At 38.1% G+C, this 20,493-nt stretch overlaps 1 protein-coding gene and 1 pseudogene across 2 annotated transcripts; one reads left to right on the top strand and one right to left on the bottom strand.

The window, feature by feature from the left end:
- The first annotated feature begins 348 nt into the window (after positions 1–348).
- Positions 349–3,377, top strand: LOC113349696 (annotated as a pseudogene).
- LOC113349695 (probable glycosyltransferase At5g03795) lies at positions 3,262–6,090 on the bottom strand. 2 transcript variants are annotated; one of them, XM_026593718.1, is made up of 6 exons: positions 5,731–6,090; positions 5,369–5,638; positions 4,861–5,147; positions 4,041–4,273; positions 3,765–3,922; positions 3,262–3,586 (listed from the first exon to the last, which is right to left on the bottom strand). In XM_026593718.1, the coding sequence occupies exons 1-6, from the start codon at positions 5,902–5,904 to the stop codon at positions 3,485–3,487; spliced, it is 1,224 nt and encodes a 407-aa protein (XP_026449503.1). In that variant the 5' UTR covers positions 5,905–6,090; the 3' UTR covers positions 3,262–3,484. The 2 variants fall into 2 exon arrangements, with proteins under 2 accessions (XP_026449503.1, XP_026449504.1); XM_026593719.1 differs by having other exon boundaries at positions 5,369–5,654; positions 5,731–5,865.
- Positions 6,091–20,493: the final 14,403 nt, after the last annotated feature.

Genomic DNA, 20,493 nt, shown 5'->3' with positions numbered 1-20,493 from the left:
GGTTGAAATACGTAACCATCGAAGAAGATAAGAAGTTGAAATCGAGAATCAGTTTTGATTTTCGCTACAGGATGAAGGAGTTATAGCATATCTGAGAATTTTCTGGGTTGGTTTTGAAGGAGATACGGAAGAGAGTGGAGGTTTTTATGTTTTTTGTCCGTTACGAAACGTTATAAAGCAATAAATCAAGGAGGTGGTTTTGTCGGTTCTTTTGGGTTGAATTATGGGAGGGTAGTTTAGACAGTTTATAATATTTGTGTCATTTTTGTTTGGACGGGTTTTTTTTGTGGATGGATTATAACCTTTGGGGTTATAACCCGAGCGCCGACTGAAGAAACTAAAATTTTGCCACCAAAATAAGAAAAGGGAAAAGAAGAAAAGAATTGCTAACAGGTCTAATTCTATCACAATCTTAGCTGTAGGGTTTGGAACTCGTAATTCGTAGGGTAACCTAGAAGCCCTAGGTTTAGTGATTATGTATCTCAGTTATTCATGAGTTTTTAGTTTGCTGAGATTATTGGACAAATTATATTGATACTTGAATTTTATATATGTCGATAGGTAATTGATTTTTTGTTTGATACGTAAAGGTGTAGCCGACAAAATTCAGAATCATGGTAGATACGATTAGCTCTTCAGATCAGAACGAAAGAACGAGCAAGTAAGTTCAATTGAGAATAAATAAACAAAATAGCGGTTCTTTCTGCATTTCACCTCAGTTCTTTAAAATTTTGATGTACACCTTAAAGGCTTGTTCAAATTACTGTACAGCTTGTTTCCATTTCAGAGAAGCTCCTCGGTTATGTGCATTGTTAAAAGAAATGAAAGAAGGATTGGATTTAGTGAGGAGCAAAGTGCAAGCTTTAACATTGAAAGTAAGAAATCGTTCATTAGACGATGTTAACTCTATTTCTCATTGGTGGATAGTATAGTATTATTGTTTAATGGTGGGTGAAAATCTGTTCAGGTGAATGAAAATCAATTTCCGACCACACATGGGTTGAGCTATCTTGATGCCAATAGTTTCCTTCTTATGAGCTATTGCCAGTGTGTTTACTATTTACTTCGTAAGGCAAAAGGGCTTTCTCGAGGAACACCCAGTTGTCCGGAGCCTTGTAGAGATAAGATTATTCTTAGAGAAGGTTTGTGCATATATCTACTCTTGTCATCATATCAAGCCTTCTTGTCATCATATAAAGGTATTATCACCTAATACTGAGTACCAGGTCAAGCATGAAAATATCAGCTGTCTAATGTACATATCAACTTGTAAGTTATCTGACATTAGGATCTTTTGTTTTCATCATGGGTCTTCAACCTTTTCGCCCAAGTACTCTTTCATGCCGTTTGTTGTTTGAGTAAGCCTATTATGTTGTATCAATCTGAGTAAAATTGGTTAACAAAGATTTTGCACTTGTGAAACCTCTATTTCATCTTCTAGATTTATCTTTGTAGTATAATGCTACAAAGTCCATTGTTATTTAGTATTTACCGCAGGTGGCAATCTGTACAGGCTTACCTTTTTCTTATCTTATTTCCTGGAGTTAGAACTCAGGATCTAATAGGCATGGTATTTTCTCTTATAAAAAAAGAGCCAGTAGGCGTGGTATACTTCCTGAGTATGCTAAATTTTGTTTGCATCACGATGTTTACTTGACACTTATTAAGTTCTTTTCCCTTTATACCTCTTCTCGCTAATATTGCAGATTCGTACAATCGATAAAAAACAAGAGTACCTAATTAAAAAGTACATTAGAGGCACCGCAAATACTGAAGAGAAAGAAGATGCCAATAAAGAGCAAGCAAATACTTCAAACAAATCAGAGGACTTGCTGAGATATCGGCCAAATCCTGACATGTTTAAGTCCAAGTTGCCCAATTCCGAGGTTTGTACAACTAGACAAACACAAAAGTTTCTGTCAGATAGTTCTGCTGATTTAAATTGTCTGAATCATTTTTCCCTGAGAAATGTAGGGTGATGATGTTGTATACCGGCCACCCAAGTTTGTTCCCACAGCTATGGAGGAAGCAAATATATCTAAGAGTGAAAAACTGGCCCAGAGAAGGGACAGGCAAATTTTACGGCAGGCTAAACAAAGTCCCTACGTGAGAGAGATGCTGAATGCTGCTGAAGGGAAACCTGAAGAGGTCAGTTTGTATTAATGTCACTCAACCAAGTTAATTAATAGATTAGTTCTCTTTCTGAGAGGGTTTGCATTCAATCTTCTGTTCATCTCTAATTTGCTATGTTCAAATACAGATACGGGAAGTTGTTGGAGCCGAAAGTCGAGAAGCTAATCAGTATAGGGAGAAGATGAACAAACGCGCAAGACAAGAAGAGGAAATTTTCACCCGTGTACCACTTACGAAGGCGGAGAAAAAGCAAGGGAAGCATTTGAAGAAGTCAAGAAACGGGTACGAGTGATAGATATTGTATTCATAAATCATTAGATAGTACCTGTTATTCATCTTGATGTTAAATTATGTATCTATGATAAATCCCCTACTTTGCGTGACAATACCAGATTGGTTGGCCTGTCGGAAGATTTCTACGATGTTAGAAGTTTACCTTTGAATGGGGATGGCGAAGAAGGTCCTTCAAGCTTCAGTAATTCGAATAGGGGAGGGAAAAAACAGTTTAAGCGCAAGGTATATATTCTCTCTCCCTTTCTCTCTCTCTATAAATATATATATAAATATATCCACCTCTCTGACAGTGCTTCTCACACTTGCAGAGAAAGCATTGATGTAAGATTAACTGAAGCAAGTGTACCATTTACCAGTGCAGAAAGCAACCCCAAATAAATCTTGAGAACAACAGTGCCTCAATTTTGGCTTCTAATATTTGGCACAGCAAGGGGCTTTTCTTTCTACTAGATAAGAGGCTTTTTCTTTCTGAATTTGGAGAATTTTGTTTCAGCAAGTAATAATTTATTTAGAGATGGCAAATGAAAGATTTAGCTGCATTCTATTTTGATTTCCCCTGCTTAATCTGGTTTGGAGTACGGTGGTTCAATTTAACAGTGCAGGGGTACCAAATAATCGAAACAGCTAAAATTGGATTGCACACTCTATTTCAAGGATATGCTATGTTAACCTTCCATCCTTATAGTTCACAATGACATGATAAATAAGCCACAGATCCGATATTTAACATCTGAAGAGCCAGTCACAAGTGCATTTTCGAACCAAGACATGGGACTTGGGGAAATAAGGAGTCAGCATGGAGGCAAAACATTGCCATCAAAGGGGCTGGGCCTATTGGACTGCAAAGGCGCACTCATAACATGTCAATTCCATTCCGCACCGAATTTTTTAACAATGAATCGAGTATCAAAACGAGGCATACAGTTGTACATGTACAAGCCCCTTGACTTGTTGGAGAACAGACTCAATAAATCAGTCAGGAACTTTCAATATCTCCAGACTAACTCCAGGGCACCCAATGTACAAAAAAGAAAACCTGGCTTAAGTAACGGTGTTTTTAGTACTTGATGACATGATGACGCAGCCATAGATCGTACATAACCATGTGGAACGCATCATATCTGAGTGGTGGTGTATTCCATTGGAAGTGCTTCTGGACCTGATATTATCAAAGGGCAAAAAGACAAATCATAATTACATCTGCAATTTCAATTGGTAATGAATCAAATATGAAACAATTCATGACAATAAACAGCAGTTTGACTACATTACAATAGAACTTCAAGAGAGATCTATCGAACAAGAAGTATGCGAACAGAAAAACTCGAATATCGTACCTTCACTAAGTTGTTATGCAACAGAACGAATTCCTCATCAGGAATTTCTTTGAGAGTATACTTAAGTCTGTACACATCACTCTCCTTTAGTATGACAGCAAATCTTTCCCAATTAAGGATATCATTGAATGGCAAATCATAATAATTCGACAAAATAACTGCAGAGAGAGACAACACGGTTAGTTAAAAAATTCAACTGTAGGTGCTTGGGGGAAGAAAGATAAAACGTTACACCAATTGTAAATATGTAGGATGGCAAAGAAGTTAAAAGTTCACCAGGAATGCATCCATAGTGAATTGAGTCTGTGATCCGCGCGCTGTTAACCTGAGAGCCACCAGGGCATATGCAGAATTTCGTCCTATAAAATCTCTTCTGATAAACTAGAGGTCCAGTTGCCCTATTTATTCGGTTGTTCGAGATGTCAAGTTCTGTGTCGTTCTCCCACACACGTGCCAGTATAACCCTTATCTTAGAATTGCGATGACCTGCCCAAAACCCAAGAGTGGTCCTGAAAAAATGGCCACCATTTCTATGTAAAAACTAAAAGATAAAGTGGTTGTGTAATATGATATGTACGAATAGTTTAAAAACTTATGTCATATCGCTACAAGAAATATTAAATACATTACTGGAACTTTCTAAAAGAAACAAATCAATCACATTAGGCCTGATTTTAGTAAATTCTATGGAGGATAATAATCCACATACCACAACGACAGAAGAAACCATAAAGCCAACAGCCGAACAACAACAAAACATACTAGCAGCAGACAATGCGAGGAAGCCATAATCTCTCACATTACAAAATTATTAGGAAGGCAGATCGAGGAAGTCGATATTGAACAAATAAGCTATTCTCATTGCTCAAAGTGTTATTTTGTATACCGATATATTACTAACAAAGTAACGAGAACAGGAAGTTCATTAACTGCACAACTTACTGAACTTTCGCTAAGCATGGCTATCTATACACAAAGACATATCTGAAGCAAATAGACCCAATCAAATACCATCATTCACCTCCTAAAATTAATTTATGCTCAAGACTCGCACAAATATCTTGTAAAAAAAAGGCAAAAAGAACATGTTTCCTACCTATTTTCTATGTCGTTTCCCCCAGCTGGTAGAGCGAATGGCTGCAGTACTTGTGGGAGAGCAACATCCTTGTGAGGAATAAATCCAACATCATAACTTGGTGAACAAACAACTCTTATTGAATTCTTAACAAGAAATGGAACACCTTCAGTTGCTCTTACACCAACATCATGACAAGTAACAAAAAAATGATCTGCACCCAAGGTTCTATTCCAATAAGGGTACTTCATAATTAAGCTTTGCACATAATTATCTACAATAACCGTCATGTTCTCATACGATGTCCCCTGTGCAGAAACAAACATTTACAACAATTACCTTACAAGTTAAGTCACAAACCAAAATTTAAGCCTAAAAATTAAGCTCTCCTTGGGTTTGTCAAATTGAGGGCCCAAAATCAAATTGTGATTCCTATGGCAGCTAATTGTAAAAATATGGCAGTAATAATGGATTTCAGAACAAATGATACTACATTAATTCATTCAGAGTTCCAAGCAATAGAAATTACCTTTCCTCTCATCTTATGACAAGAAATAGGGATGAAGAAGAGATGGGCTTCATCTGGATTATCAGTACGAAAGTGACTTTCTCGAATATTCTGAAAGAAAAAACCCTCACTAGCATACTTTCCAGTCAATTTCCTAGGAGTTTGATAAAAAGTATTTGGATCTCCATCTGGATATATAAAAACCTTGAAATTCTTCTCCATTTCTTCATAATTCAATCGGAAAACTTCAGGTGAGTGATATATATCTGTAAATTCTTCCGATGTTTCAACCTTTATGAATCAAAACCTGTGTAAAATTACTAAGAAATCCGACAAAAAAACTTCAAAAGAAAATAGAGGAGGAGGGATGAATTGAAAATTACCTGACGAGTCACAGAAATATCTGGAGAAGAGTATTGAAGTGGGAAATGGAGAGATTTAAGAGAGAGGTAAGTGAAAGTGATTAGGGTTAGAGCTGAGATAGTTAAAAGAGATCTCTGTAGATTACATGGTGGTGAAGTAATCAAAGAAGAGAAAGGATTTGATTTTCCTGTCATAATTATTTCAATTGGGGTTATTTCAATTGGGGTTCAGTCTTCAGATACTGGAGGAATTTTTTTTGAAGTGAGAATGTGAGCTTGCTTGTCTAGAAAAGGGAGAGTGAGTGAAAGAGAGAACACTGTTTCCAGAATCCAGATCGCTGCCAACACCACGCTTCGGAGGGAAGAGGAAAAAATAAAATGCACTGACACTCTTTATTTTTATCCGGACAGCCTGGCGCTGGCGGTGGCTATTTTCCTCTCGGTCTTGTGAACTCGGCGGTGGCCTTATATTCTTGCGAGCACCAACAATGCCTCTTACACCGTGTTTGTTTGCATCTAACTCGCCCTCTAGATCGGTGATAACTCCTAGTTCACATCCTGTTTGTTTGCATCTAACTCGTCATTTAGACATAATCAACTCCTGATTCACACGGGAATGGACATTAGATTGTTTGTTTTCTGAGTTGAGTCAAATTTGATTCGTTATCTATTATGGACCGAATTTCTGATTCAGATCCGTTTGAGTCAGGTAACAAGATACTCCTGATTAACAGGAATAAACCACTGAATCACATATTTTTAAATCAGCTAAGTCACATCTGATTCAGAAAACAAACATATTGTGTCAGATCCAGATAAATTAGGCGATTTCATTTAAATCCAGACGACACGGATCCAGGAAAAAAGAAAATAAACATGATGTCAATTGTGTAGTACTGACACGGACACGATTATTATTATTATTATTATTATTATCAAAAAAATAAATTATTATTGGATAAAGAGTATTACATTAACTAGTTGGAAGCCTAACAAGCTAAGCTCCAACAACATACTACTATATTAATTGAACAGGTTGTTGTGCTAGCATACCAGCGAGTCTCATGGGTAATCTAGCCAAGGGAGCCGAAGCGGGTGGGGGGCTGAGATTGTGTCACAACGGGGGTAAACTAACTCTACCTTCCATGTTAATTTCTGCAATATTACGTCATTGGGGGCTCGAACCTGGGACCTCCTGGAATGCATGAAATTTTGGGGAACGGGGATGACCAGCTGAGCTAGGTACCCGTCTTTTTTATCAAAATTTATTATTATTATTATTATTATTATTATGAAAGGGAGCCGCTGAGGCATTTATTAAGCAAACCAAAAGAGAAATTACAACGACTTGGCTGGGAGTCGCGCAACAATTTGCGCCCCAACACCTTTCTGAATAATAATTCCTAGCCTATGAAATAGAATACTGCCTAGATGATTATTCACATCGTGATCTGCCATACAGTTCTTCAATCTCTTCACGAAATCAATGACGTCATCTCCTAGTTCCCCTAAGGTTGAAAATGCCAAGACACCGAAACTGTACCCATGAGCGGAACATATATCAGCATACTTGTTACGCTTGCGGGTAATAGCAGCTGAAATAGCATATCCAGGGGTGAAACTTCGGTTACCGCCTTTAGAAAATGGGGAGACGCCCGTGACGTCGAAGCATATGTCGCGTCCATTTTCCCAATTATAGACCATGATATCTGCTGGTTTGAGAGGAGTGCTCATGTCTGTTGTGAGGCCAAGTGAGACTTCTTTCCTCGCTGTAACTCCAGCTAAGCCAATCTACTTTGGGGTCTGGGTTAGGCCAAAAAACTTCAGTTTTTCGAATGTTTAAATCCAAACCTCTTGCAGGTCCATCAGCTTGTAGGATCTGTAGTGCTTTAGCAACTTCCAAAGTATCCCAAATTAATGTGCCGTCATCTAAATACCACGCATGAAGGTCCAAAAAACACTGCGATGCTATTTTACAAACAAGAGGATGTAATGCCAAAGAGAAGAGTAGGGGACCAAGAGGGTCTCCTTGTTGAACTCCTTGCGCAGAAGACAAGGTGAACTCATTGTAATATAATTTGGCCGGTTTTGCATAGCAAAATTCTATCCACTTCGAAATACTGGGGCATTTCGCACGAACCTCATTGATTATGACAGTTCTATTAACCACATTAAAGGCATTGGAAAAATCGACTAATAGCATAGTCAAGTTGTCATGGGTACCTTTCAATTCCAGTAGTCGATTTGCGGAGTGCAGTATACCTTCACCTCCACACGGAATGCCCACTCCGAATTGATGTTTACCAAGGTATTCCGTCATGTCTTGAAGCACCGCTGCAGCAGCTAATTTGGAACATAATCTCCGCCAGATTGTTCCCACCGCAATCGGACGAAGGCCTCCACCAGGATTGAGCAATGGGGTTAACGGTGCACTCGCAATATATTGACCAAGGGATGATGGGCATTTACCAGCAAGCCACGGGTTAACAACACCTGTTATGGAAACAAGAAGTTCATCTGAGACTGCTGCTGCTGCTCCACTGGTTGCGTCTAACAGATGTTGAGCACGAAGACCGTCACGGCCGCACGATGTTCCCTTCGGGAAGCTCCTCAAGGCTTTCAGCACAGCCTGGACATCTACAGATATTGCAGCAGAGTTGGGATCCTCATGAGGTATAGTAGGTGGCCGTACTTGAGGGTGTTTTTGTTCTAATGGAGTGTTTCAGGGTTTGTTGGGGCTACTCCATTGGATAAAAGAATACGTATAGCAGCGGTATAATGACCAAAATGAAGCTTCTTTTGACAGGCCTCAATATTGGTCTTGGGTTTCTTCCGCGAGGGTTGTTTACGTTGCTGCTGTATGGATTCATCTTGTGTAGCCTTCTCAAGTAATTTATGGACAATACTGACACATCCATTCGACTCACTCCATTTAAGTAGGCCTTGATTAATTGCTGTAATTTGCAGTTTCTTCCGTGTAAGTGATCTCTCTTCACTGGCATTGTTGGGCACATATAGATTAAGTGTGCAAATGGGTAGTAACAGTAACTGTAACCACAGAGTAAGGTCCTCAGGTTTAGCAAGCACTTTGTCAAGAGATGTTTTCAATGCCTTTGAGAAGTTCAATCTACAAGGTGGTGGAATATTGGCAGTCGTGGTGAATCGTTTCTGATACACCAGGTCTAGCAGTTCAAGGGACAAACATGGTGATTCATCCTGCACTGCTGAGACATCCACCATAGGGGAAGGGGTATCTTCAGAAGGGGTATCTATTCCATGTATTAAAAACTCCGCATGTCTGCCATTGAAGGGTCCTGTTAGGATATTGCCATTATGTGGACGACAAGCACGCTTCCAGGACTGCACTTTCATACAATCACCACATAACCACATCTGTAATTGTAGGAGTAATCTTTCCCAGGCATTGTAAATATTGGCATTAGTATGAATCCTTTCTTTGCACACAGTTAATCGCGTTTTAGATGGCCAATGTTGATCACGAATATGACGGATGATAGAGGTTTTAACATAACCTCTATTGTTATACCCATCCAAGCAATCGTCAAAGTGTTTGAAAGGACAATGTACCAAAACGCCATCTGGTGAATCCGTGTAAGGTTCGACAGTTTCATCAGTGTCTGAGAGGGATTGATCTTCAGAATATGATAGTCTCCTTTTTCTTGGCATTGCAGAAACCTTAGTAACTGCAATAACCGCTCGATGACCTTCTGGAAAATCCGTAAACCTGCACACAAGCGATATCAAACTGTAGGGGAAAAGTGGGGGATTGAATGATATACAGATTGAGAAGATTTTAGGCTGCTAGATTGTAGGAGGGAGAAAAGATAATTCTCGGCTTTCAATCGCCAGAATTTTCGCCAGAGCCACTCCCAGCTTTTTATATTATTATTATTATTATTTATTATGAAAAACTCTTTACTAAACTCTTTATTATTATTATTTTCATTATTTTTTTATTTTTTATAAAAGATGGCCACAAGGGCTTTTATTAAACAAACAAATAATGTCTTACACAGGGTCGGTGTGAAGGGTTGCAGGCAAGCAACAAGTTGCGCACCAACACCTTTATTTTTATTATTAGATAAAGAGTATTACATTAACTAGTTGGAAGCCTAACAAGCTAAGCTCCAACAACGTACTACTACATTAATTGAACAGGTTGTCGTGCCAGCCTACCAGCGAGCCTCATGGGTAACCTAACCAACGGAACCGAAGCGGATGGGTGGGTGGGGGGGGGGGGAGATTATGTCACAAGAGGGGCAAGATAACTCTACCTTCCATGTTAATTCCTGTAATATTATTATTATTATATTATTATCAATATTATATAAAAAAATAATATACAGAGTTGTATGATAGGGTTGGGAGTAGCAACAAATTGCACCCCAACACCTTTTTGGATAGCGATCCATATCCTATGAAAAAGATAACCACCTATCTTGTAATTAGCATCGTAATTAACTAAGCAATTCCTCAATTTATTTAGAAACACAATAAAATCATCTCCTAATTCTCCTAATGTTGAGAAAGCCAAGACACTAAATCCATGACTATGAGATGTGCATTGATTCAAATATTTAGCACGTTTGTGATTAATGGCGACAGAAATAGCACGTCCCATAGTAAAGCTATGGAATCCATCGCCAGCAAAATGTGAGACCCCGGTGACATCAAAGCAAGTATCTTGACCATTTTCCCAATTATATACAAGAAGATCGCAGGTTTTAGGCCCCTACCACCGTCGAAGAATCCCAGAGAGACTTCCTTTCTAGCAAAATTTATTACTATTATTTTTATTTTTCATACTTCAACATTTTTATTATTAGATAAAGGGTGTTACATTAACTAGTTGGAAGCCTAACAAGCTAAACTCCAACAACGTACTACTACATTAATTGAACAGGTTGTCGTGCTAGCCTACTAGCGAGCCTTATACGTAACCTAGACAAGGGAGCCAAAGCGGGGGGGGGGGGGGGGGGGGGGATCACAAGGGGGGAAATCTAACTCTACCTTCCATGTTAATTTCTGCAATATTACGCCATTGGGGGCTCGAACTTGGGACCTCCTAGAACGCATGAAACTTTGGAAAACGGGGATGACCAGCTGAGCTAGGTGCTTGTTAGCCAATTAATAACCATATTGATATCAACAATTTTATATCAAACATTTTGACATTAAGTATTTAAAAAAGACACCACCAGAGGCATAAAATTTAAAAAAAAAAAACAAAAAACAAACAAACAAACAAGAAAAATTACACATCAATGGTTGGAAGTCGGGCGACAATATGCGCTCCAACACCTTTTTGAATAATAATACATAATATATGGAAAAGAGAACTACCAATTTTATGATTAACATCATATCTACCAAGGCAGTTTCTCAAACGCTTTAGGAAAGAAATAGTGTCTTCATCAATTCGGCATACTTCAAATTTAGTTTTCTGTTGCTTGAATTTAGCCAATATTTTCTGAAAATGAGAAATTTTATAGCTTGATTTGAGCTAAGTCAAACTCGTTCGGCTACAAGATCTGAAGAACAGGTAGCCGAACTTAGTTTTAATGGATTTTTTGCTTTCAGAGAAAAGTTCGGTTAGGAGAAAAAAATTGCAACATAACCAAACTCAATATATAGGTTTTCAAAGAAAAATTCGGTTAGGAGAAAAAAAATTGCGACGTAACCGAACTCAATATAAAGGATTTCAGAGAAAAGTTCGGCTAGGAGGAAAAAAATTGCTACGTAACCGAGCTTTTATCTAAATATTCGGCTAGGATTTTTTTTTGCGAAATAGCCGAACTGTTCTTCATTTTCAGAAGGAGGGCAAGCTAACTCTACCTTCCATGTTAATTCCTGCAATATTACGTTATTGGGGACTCGAACTTGGGACCTCCTAGAGCGCATGAAATTTTAGAAAACGGGGATGACCAGCTGAGCTAGGTGCCCGTTAGCCAATTAATAACCATATTGATATCAACAATTTTATATGAAACATTTTGACATTAAGTATTTAAAAAAGACACCACCAGAGGCATAAAATTTAAAAAAGAAAAAAAGAAAAATTACACATCAATGGTTGGAAGCCGGGCGACAATATGCGCTCCAACACTTTCTTGAATAATAATACATAATATATGGAAAAGAGAACTACCAATTTTATGATTAACATCATATCTACCAAAGTAGTTTCTCAAACGCTTTAGGAAAGAAATAGTCTCTTCACTCAATTCGGCATACTTCAAATTTAGTTTTCTGTTGCTTGAATTTAGCTAATATTTTCTGAAAATGAGAAATTTCATAGCTTGATTTGAGCTAAGTCAAACTCGTTCGGCTACAAGATCTGAAGAACAGGTAGCCGAACTTGGTTTTAATGGAGTTTTTGCTTTCAGAGAAAAGTTCGGTTAGGAGAAAAAAATTGCGACATAACTAAACTCAATATATAGGTTTTCAAAGAAAAATTCGGTTAGGAGAAACAAATTGAGACGTAACCGAACTCAATATATAGGATTTCAGAGAAAAGTTCGGCTAGGAGGAAAAAAATTGCTACTTAACCGAGCTTTTATCTAAATATTCGGCTAGGATTTTTTTTGCGAAATAGCCGAACTGTTCTTCATTTTCAGAAGTTTCGGCTAGTTCTACAAAGTTTTTTTCACTAAATTCATGGCCGAACTTCTCTTTACAACTTTAATTTTATAATTACTACTCACTCAATTTATCAATTGTAATACCCCGATATTCGGCAGTGCTCGGCCGAATGGAATATAAGTAATGGTTCGTCCTTTCCTAACACCGAGGGCTTTCCAGCACAATTGGCTCCGGAGTTGGCAGAAAACTCTGCAGTTAAGCGTGCTCGAGCGGGAGTACTCCAGGGATGGGTGACCTCCCGGGAAGTTTCTGTTGTATTACCGCAGCGATGCCCGTTGAAAACCCCATACTGCCGGATATCTATAGTAGATAAGTGGGGACAATATCGATGGAGGGACGGGTCATTTACAAATGGTATCAGAGCTGATGACGCGTCTCTTGCCGAGGGTAGGAAGGTACGCTGGACGGGGTTGTCTAGGTGCTTCTCATGAGGGGTAGGAAACGTCGGAAATATGGGCTTGTATATATATTCAGGAGCCGAGGACGGCTCCAACTCCAATTTAAGGTGATGGTATTGTAATACCCTGATATTCGGCAGTGCTCGGCCGAATGGAATATAATTAATGGTTTGTCCTTTCCTAACACCGAGGCCTTTTCAGCACAATTAGCTTATGAGTTGGCAGAAAACTCTGTAGTAAAGTGTGCGTGCTCGGACGGGAGTAGTCCTGGGATGGGTGACCTCCCGGGAAGTTGCTGCTGGATTACTGCAGCGATGCCCGTTGAAAAACCCCACACTGCCGGATAACCGCAATGGCTAAGTGGGGACAGTATCGATGGAGGGACGAGTCATTACATCAATCCCAAATATATAAAGAAGACACAGCTTAGTCGGAAAGTACTTATAATATACAGATTTCTAAAATCCGTATTTAAAACTGGTATAAAAGTGGAAGAGAAAATAAGAGGATAACAGAAGAGTTTAAAATGAAATTTGGATAGTAGAAAAAATTGTGTTTGTGTGCTTATAAATTAGAGTTTTAATTAAGTTAGTAGGTATAGGAAAAATAAAAATTCGAACAAGGATAAAAGATTTTTTTTTGAAACAGAACACAAAATATATTTATTAGTTAATATTACACAACATCGGGCTAACTTCATCATCCCTTATAACATCTGCAAATTTAACCGAGATGGTTTTTAAAAATTCAAAAGAAGCTCTATCAGTTCTAGATTTGTTAGCTATTTTATGAGATGAGTTGTTGTGCGTTCTCTTTACTTGACTGACCTGACATAACAACATTCTAGATAAGAGGTGCTTTATTCTTCTACAATGCCCTGGTTTATCCAGTGTACATGACGGGTTGCACCTCTAACAAAGTTAACTACATTCAAACTATCAGATTCTAAAATAACGTTGCCAACTTCTAGAGTCTTGGCACATAAGATAGTTCTTTGAACGCCAAGCACTATGTTTGTTCAACATCTAGTCCTCCATTGCATAATTTTCCTCTGATGTGAAGGTACCTGTATGATCCCGAATAATTAAACCAATACCAGAATTATTATGAAAATCATCAAAGGAAGCATCAATATTGATCTTAAAGTGATTGGATGAAAGAGGAAGCCATTTATCTATACAGATTGCAGTGGAAGTATAATTTTCAGTCTCATTTTCCTTGTTGCACTGATGTATCAAACTGGTAATATTTTTTATGGTGATGTAATTGTTAAGATTTTTATTCTGAAACACCTTATTGCATATATTCTTCCAGATATACCGGGTAGTTGTCATCATGGTGAGAAGCCATTTGTTTGTTAAGTCTATATAACTATCAAAGGTTTTTGTAAAGAAGTGACTGGGTGTGATTCCTCTAAATGTTATTAGTGTTAACATCCATTAGAATCCAAATATAACTCGAGTGATCATAATGATAAGGTGTTCAGGAGTTTCCTGATCAGAGTAGCAAAGAGGGCATGTGCTTATGTCTTCTTTATATCTACTAAGCTTCACTTTAGTTGGAATAATGGCTTTCAGACATTTCCAGATGAAATTTTTTTATTTTATGAGAGGATTTAATCTTCCATAGTTTTTTCCATGTTTCCTTCAGAATGGCCTGTCGATTTTGATATACCTGATATGATCAGTTAGTTGTCAAAGCCTTGTAAGTTGATTCGATTGAAAAAATGCATATGCTACTTGGTTCCCAAACCATATTGTCACGTCCGTGCTGAACTAGATGCATACTAATAATCAATCTAGTTGTGTGAGCAGGAAATAATGCTTGTATAGATGAAAATTCTATATTCTTGGGTTTTTCAGCATTAAGTCGCAGACATACACTATTCTAGCTGGTTCAGCAAAGCTGTTATTCGGCACAGGTGGTTTATCTAATCCATAAACCCATTTGTCATACCATACCATCTATGATATTTCTTTATATTTTGTAGTCCTTCTTCTATTCATTTCAATATCCATGAAGAGTTTTGATGCTCATTTTGAAGATGTAAGAACTCAAAGAATGATGAATATTTGGATTTAAGAATTTTAACCCAAAGCTGGCCTGACTCATTACAAAATCTCCAGTCTATCTTTGTGATAAGAGCAATATTGTATTGTTCTAAATCCCTAAAGCCAAGCCCGCCATCATTTTTAAAGAAAGAGAGTGAGTCCCAAGCTATTAAGCTGATAGATCTGCTACTCTTATGCCCCCCACCAAAACCTTCTTTGAATGGTATTTAGTTGTTCATGTACCTTCCTAAAATGATTTCTACTCCATTTAGCTAAACCTTTTCTAGTTGCGACAAGCTTATATATAATTCACGCTTTGAGAGGTATGACTAGTATCAGAAGTGGACCATGCTGAAGTAATCATCTTAGAGCATGTGGGATCTCTTAACCAACATTGATATAATTTCCATGCATTCCTAGGTCTAGTGAAATCTGCCTCGGTTTCCAAGAGAATGGACAACGATTTGAACCTAAGAAAAGCAAGTGGTAGACTTTAGAATCAGGATAATTGATTTTCTATTGAGAATTAAGGGAAAAATCAATCCTGGCTTTTTTATAGCCTTTACTATTAGCTCTGTTAGTCAAGTTGAAATTGTTACCAACAAAACCCATATCCATGAGTCCAGCAACATCAATTGTGTTGCACACCCGGTTGTTAATTGAGGATTTATTTGAAGACCGACCTCTTTTATTAAGATGTACATTTTCATAACTACCCACGGTTGAAAAAGATTTTCACTGGGATCTGTAATAAAACCTCACTGAGTTTGTTTCCCATCATTATAGGTTGAACCATAGATGCAAGAGAGAATCCACTCTTGTTTTGAAGGATTGGATGTGATTAACAAATGTATCTTATTTTCTTTACTGCAAACAAAATCACAAGGGAATCCTTTTTTCCACAAGAGAATAAGACCTCCTGATAAACCTATTGGACTTATAAACAAGGAATTTAGTTAACAGTTGTAGATGGGGAAAAATGATTTGCTGGTCTTTACAGAATTGAGGAGACGTCCGTGTGGAGACTCCTTGAACCGAGCGAAATGTTGAAACTCACACAGATGCACTACAATAAGGGAGTGTTTTAAGTTCGAGAGATCAATCTATAGGACTCCGGCCTAAACCAAGAACAATGGTCATTCCAGAGTCAATTCGGTCACAAGAGAGGATGGGTTGATCTGTAGGAGGGAAGCTGAGAATATGTGAGATCAATGGTGATATGAGATTGTAGGTGTGTTGTGAATTCAGCATAAGTATGCTCTGAATGATTGAATTTTACTCAGTTGATAGTGATTGCTCATACGATGAGTTCGTGTAGACGAAATATTGTCTGTATGAACTTGCCGAGAAATCCCTTGTTTTAGAAGAATGTTCGAGTATTCGAATCTTGTCCTCTCAATCAGGATTCAGAGATATCTTATAATTCAGGAGTTGAAAACACTATGATCCCATGAAGTGTGACAGTTGCTGGAATCAGAGAGTGGGGAAGTGGGAAATCATGTCAAAACCAGTTGCTCATCGTGCAGAGACTTGGTTAATTTTCCACTCACTACTTTGCTGACTCTTCCAACTGATTGCACGACTTGCTCACACTCTCATCGTGTGTATGAACACACGTGTCATAGATCGCCATACCAAAATCCTAGTTAATATCCCCCCATGTGACACGATTGATGTCTCGTGATTGTGGAGTCAGTAGCTGACCTTATGGGACGATGAGTCCTTGTATTGCTGAGTTGAACATAATTTGCAAATGTTCTGAGACACATGAATTAAATGCATGTCTGCTGAGACAAGGCATCATTGGATAAATGTTGATAATTTAAGACGAGCAAACTGTGTTGCTGAATTGATGAATATTGATGGTTGAACCAATATCTTTAATCTGGACAAATATTGCTAGTTCGAGCAAATATTGCCGGTTTGAGCAAATATTGCTAGTCTGAGCAAATATTACTCGATGAATTGTTGGTAGCATGACCAAATAAAATATTAATTTAAGATACTGACTGCTGGGTCGAGTATAATAAACAAAAGTGTTGATCGTAGGATCAACATAAAATTATTAGCATTTGAATCTGCTCAAAATTATGTTTTTGCAGAGCTCTGGATTCAAAACCCTAATTTTGATAAATTAACGATTTATTGAAAATCAGCGAAGCAAGAACCGCAGGGACCGACTACATGGGATGACGAGTCGACCATGTAACGCCCAGATGATCGAATGAGCAAAATACCAAAGTCTCTTGAACACCAGTCGGTGAAAGAATGATTAAATGCTGGTTTAATCATTTATTCAAACAATGCTCGTGTGAGCGTCAGATAATAAAACCTAGTCATGAGAAGATGAGGGACCGACCAAGAGGTCATGAGACCGGCTCTTGGTGGCCGTGGGACCAATTGATGGTCGTTTGAGCAAACCCTCAATTGCTTGAAAAGAGTTTGAACCTAATATGAGCAATTGAGCAAATTAGGTTAAAATCATTAAAACAAATGGGACCGGCTGTTTGCAAGCCTTAGGGCCACCCTTCGTCGGTCAAGGGGATGTGCATGTGTCACCAAGTGTCTGTATCTCAGTCCTGAGAGTTTCAATATTTTCCGATGTGCGTTTGAGCAACATTTTGAGAAAATATGCAGAATCCAGGGTTTTGCTGAAACTACCAAAAATACATGAGATGATAAAAAATAATAGATAAAACAGGGAATTTCAAGGTGTGGGACCGGCCAAGGATAGGGCATGGTCGGCCGGCTGACAAGTACGGTCCCACACTTTCCCAGTTTTATGTAATTTTATGTATTTTCTCTGAATTGAGGGAAATTCCATGAAACTGGAGAGTTTTATGAAATTAGGGAACTTCCATGAGATGACAGAAATAAAATAATAATAAAATAGGGAATGATGGAGTGTGGGACCGGCAATGGCCAAGGGGCACGGTCCCAGGGCACTCTTCCCAATTTTATGTAATTTTCATGATTTTAAGGAATTTTCATAAAATCAAAGAGATTTGTTGAAACCAAAGTATTTTGTTGAAATCAAGGAGTTTTCATGGAATGAGGAAAACAAAACAAATAATAATAATAAAATAAGAGACGTGTGTGGGGCCGGCTAGGGCATGAACGCCCGTCTAGGCCCGGTCCCATGAGTTTTATTAATTTTATTATATTTTTCACAGGTTTAGGGAAAATTCATGAAATCAAGGAATTTTCATGGTTTTAGGGAAAATTCATGAAATCAGAGAATTTTCATGGATTGAGGGAAATAAAATAATGGGGAACCGTGAGGTGTGGGACCGGCCACGGCTAGGGCATGGAGGACCGGCTGGTGCTCGGTCCCGTGACACCTTTCCCTAATTTTATTATTTTCTTTGACATAAAGAAATATCATGAGATTAGAGAATTTCCTTGAAACGAAGGAGATTGACTCGAATGATAGAATTTTCATGAGATCAGGGAAAAATAATAAAATATGATAAAAATATAACATTGGGCGTGGGACTGGTCACAGCGTGACCAGCCGGCTGGTGAGCCCAGTCCCCTGGCGCCTTTGCTAATATTTTCTTCTTATTATTATTATTCCTTCCTATTTTGCATAGGCTCATCGTTCATTTGTATTTTTGAAATGCTCGTTTGCGCATTCAAATGCTAGTTTGTGCATTATTGCTAAGTACACTTGCACCATTTTAGTCAGAGCTTATTCGACGCTCAGATGCCTGCACGTTGAATATTTATTACTAACCCATGGAATTCTGCTGGGAAAACCATAAATTGAAGTAACGAAACATTCTAAGAATCGTAGAATATAGTTGAATATTCGGCTATGATTAGAGATAATTAATTGATGGCTCTATACTAGCAGGGATTCTTATCTAGGAGCATTAATTATCTGAGAGTTGAGCAATATGAACTTGTTGGAGTGTCATATTTCTCCTATATAGTCAGGGAAAACCCGGTTGCATCCTGAAGACGTTATTGCTCTATACTAGCAGGCACGCTGTCTAGGAGCCGTCCAATATTTTGATTCTATATAAAAATAATTACTGAAATTGATCAGTATTCATGAGATGTGTCGTGGCCTCAGCTAGGAGACTACACATCTACATATAATCTGAGAGACAGCCTTCTTAGTCAGAGATTTTATGGCATGAGCTTTCACGCTTTATTGAGAGACATGAGTCTCAATACTCATCCGATTGCCGGATCCGGAGTATGTATAATTATGGTTTTACGATTTTGCGCTTGTCGAAAATCCACCATCTACATTAAGTCCCCTACTTAGTGAGGAATAGTCATGTTCCTCAGTCAGCACTGAATGGTGATTTTCCAGTTATGAACGAAATAAGTAATTGAACTTAGTCGTAAGATAAGATGTTACCGGATTTTCGATCGCGCGAGCGAACCACGGCTTGAACGAATATCCCAGTAGCATGATAGAGCATCGAGCGCAAATTGGTGTAGTACTGCTGATTTGGTGATCGAACCTTGGTTGATTTAGTATTCATGGGTCCGAGCCCAAGAAAGTAAATCCTTGTTTTAGGAACAAACGCTCGTTCGTTTGTTAGTTCAAGGAACAAACAAAATGGACCTCAGTCTGATGATATAAAATTTTGTCTATGAGCTTTCACGAGAACCAAAATTATTATTTTTTAAGTATGTGAGATTTTACAAAGTGGAATAAACTCTCGTTTCAAAGGTGGATGCTCGTACGAGAGAAAAGTTTTTTTTTTTAATAAACGTGCGTCTGTTAGTAATAAAATTTTGTTTATGAGCTTTCATGAAATTTTTTTATCTTCAAGCTTTCAGAAATCTTTGAAAATATACTCTCGCTTCAAAGACAAATGCTTGTGCGAGGGAGCAAAAATATATAGATATATTATTCAAATTTACGTGAGTTTCACGTTAAATATTTGTATATTTTGTAAAATCATGTTTTGATTTTGAACAACTGTTGAAAGTAGACTATTATACATGTTATAATAATGTATGTATGTGAGTTTTCACAATTATAGAATGGACGTCTGTCTAGTTTTTGAAAACTAGTAGATGTTAAAATTCACGTGGGTTGTTCACGGTTTTATGAAAATCAAGTCATGATTTTGAATAATGAATTTTGCTCGTCTTTGCAGGTTTGAGGGAACGAGCAAGTTTTAGAAATTCTGACGTTATAATCACTATAGCTAGTGAAATTGTAAGTAGGTAAGAGTTGGATTGTTACCATTTTGTTACGCATTTGTTATTGGTATATCCATGACTCCATGTCTTTCGCAGATAGTGGTGACTTTTGGTTACAACCACTCTTCTGGCCCTTCCGGGGAACGCTCCGGAAATATCGTCAAAGATGAAGACTTCTGCAGATGTTCATGCCGAGGTGAATCAACCTTTCAGAGACGCTGGAAAGCTGATGCCTTTATGTTTCTCGATCATCTGGGAGTCATCCGTTATGGAGTCAACGATTTCTTAGCCTTCGCGGATGCAGAAGAGAAGCAGGGACGATATGAGTTATTACTGAAAAGGAAAGCTGAAGACGAAAGGCTTGCAGCTTATCAGCAAAACGCCGCTGGCTTCAGCAAATGGGACTAGAGGCTGAAGATGAAGTCTGATCACGTGCGAAAGGCGTATATGAATGAAGAATTTCGTCATAATTTGTCATCAGAAAATTCAGAAGTCAGGTCTTC

Source organism: Papaver somniferum, chromosome 2, assembly GCF_003573695.1.
Source record: "Papaver somniferum cultivar HN1 chromosome 2, ASM357369v1, whole genome shotgun sequence".
NCBI classification, from domain to species: domain Eukaryota; kingdom Viridiplantae; phylum Streptophyta; class Magnoliopsida; order Ranunculales; family Papaveraceae; genus Papaver; species Papaver somniferum.
Note: the sequence above shows the minus strand (reverse complement) of the source record. Positions and strands in the feature narration are given on the sequence as shown.